The sequence below is a fragment of the Aplysia californica genome, unplaced genomic scaffold (genome assembly GCF_000002075.1).
Source record: "Aplysia californica isolate F4 #8 unplaced genomic scaffold, AplCal3.0 scaffold00336, whole genome shotgun sequence".
NCBI lineage: Eukaryota > Metazoa > Mollusca > Gastropoda > Aplysiida > Aplysiidae > Aplysia > Aplysia californica.
The window spans coordinates 8,849-10,328 of record NW_004797606.1 but is presented as its reverse complement, the minus strand read 5'-3'; the positions used below and the strand labels follow the sequence as shown (position 1 = coordinate 10,328).

Here is a 1,480-nt window from a genome sequence, read left to right as displayed (position 1 = left end):
TAGAGGGAGACAATCTAAACATGTAACAAGACAAACAGGTAGACGCACATAGAGAAATTGCATTGCTGTACTCACAAATCCTCCACTCCAGATTGGTGAGACTCTGTGGGCCAGCCACACATCCGCTCTGATACTGCTGACCACGCCCACACAAACACTAAGCAGGCCCAGGAAGATGTGGATGCCGGACACAATGTGAGCTGAAGTCTCCACCGCCCTCATCATTCTGTTTGATCACTTCCAATTCTTCTTCTCAAGGCTCTCCTCTGTATGTCACTGGTGGGGATGGTGGTGGTGGGGAACTGATTCCTCTTTTTCACCCTTCTGGTCTGATTTCTTGTTTTCTCTGTGTGTTGTATGGCTTTCAGTCTTTGCTGGGTTTTCTTTTATTGCTTAAAATGTTAGGAGGAATAACAATAATGAAGATGTGGGTTATTTTATCTTCTCCTCGTTCGTCTCGGCTGGTACTCGTAGGGAAATAACAACTCTTATCGAATAATAGTCTAAATATGTCACTCTTGCTTGAATTTCTTAAATCAAACTACGGATAACCGTTCCGTTTGTCTGTGTCGTAGTATATAAATTAATGTTGTTATTCATGCATCAATTCTCAAAAATGATTCTTAAGAAACCACAATACTGGCTGTAGCCGTACTTTCTAGTGATGCTGATTTCAAAATTATTCCGAGGAAAATCACGACCGGCCTGCTGCAACAGATCCGACTTTCATGTGAGCCTCTGCTATTTCCGGATCTTTTTGCGCTTCACAAAGGACCCTGAAATGAAAGAAAGAAAAAAAAAACATTAAAAATTGTTAATCGATACAACATAATTAATTTTTATCATTAATCGAATTTTGCGTATTGATTTTGTCGCTCTCACCGTTGTAGTTCTGCGAAATACAAGTAAAAATAATACAGCCGAACCTGCATCAACGTCGACCTGTCTGAGACAATAACCTCTACTAAAGACCACTTCTCACTTCTTCCCTGGCGCTTTTTTTTTTTTACATCATAATGACAATATTCAAGATGTCCACTTGTCTATGACAATTACCACTTTTCCAATAGGCCGCTTTAAACAATTTTGACAGTATAATAATACTGTGTTTGCCACAAGGTGAAATGTCAACTTCAGCTAAGCCGGGAAGATCCAGCTTCCTCAGCGTGGCTGTCTTTTTGAGCTTGAGACAGACAAGCAAAGCAAAGCAAAACAAAATTCTAATAAAATAAACAAAAATCAAATAACGGATTCAAAAGGATCTTCAGCAAAATACATTTAAAAATTTCGTAAGAAAGTTCATTGTTTTGTTTTATTTTTTGTTTTGTTTTATTTTGTTTGTTTGTTTTTGTTTGTTTTTTTTCTAGAAGAGTTGAGGATCAGGGCGCACGTCATACAAAGAACACTGGCTTTAAAATCGGCTGCTTCAGACAACCTAAATCTCTTTTCCTATTCACAGAATGCAAATTCCGCCAATGTG

At 38.4% G+C, this 1,480-nt stretch overlaps 1 protein-coding gene across 1 annotated transcript in view; it reads right to left on the bottom strand.

Moving 5' to 3' along the window:
• LOC101857125 (transmembrane protein 196) overlaps positions 1–776 on the bottom strand; it is a gene marked incomplete at its 5' end in the record, with an annotated part of 7,106 nt that extends 6,330 nt beyond the window's left edge. The window contains 1 exon segment of the mRNA XM_005102713.3: positions 76–776. Coding sequence (XP_005102770.2) covers positions 76–225 — 150 coding nt within the window.
• Positions 777–1,480: the final 704 nt, after the last annotated feature.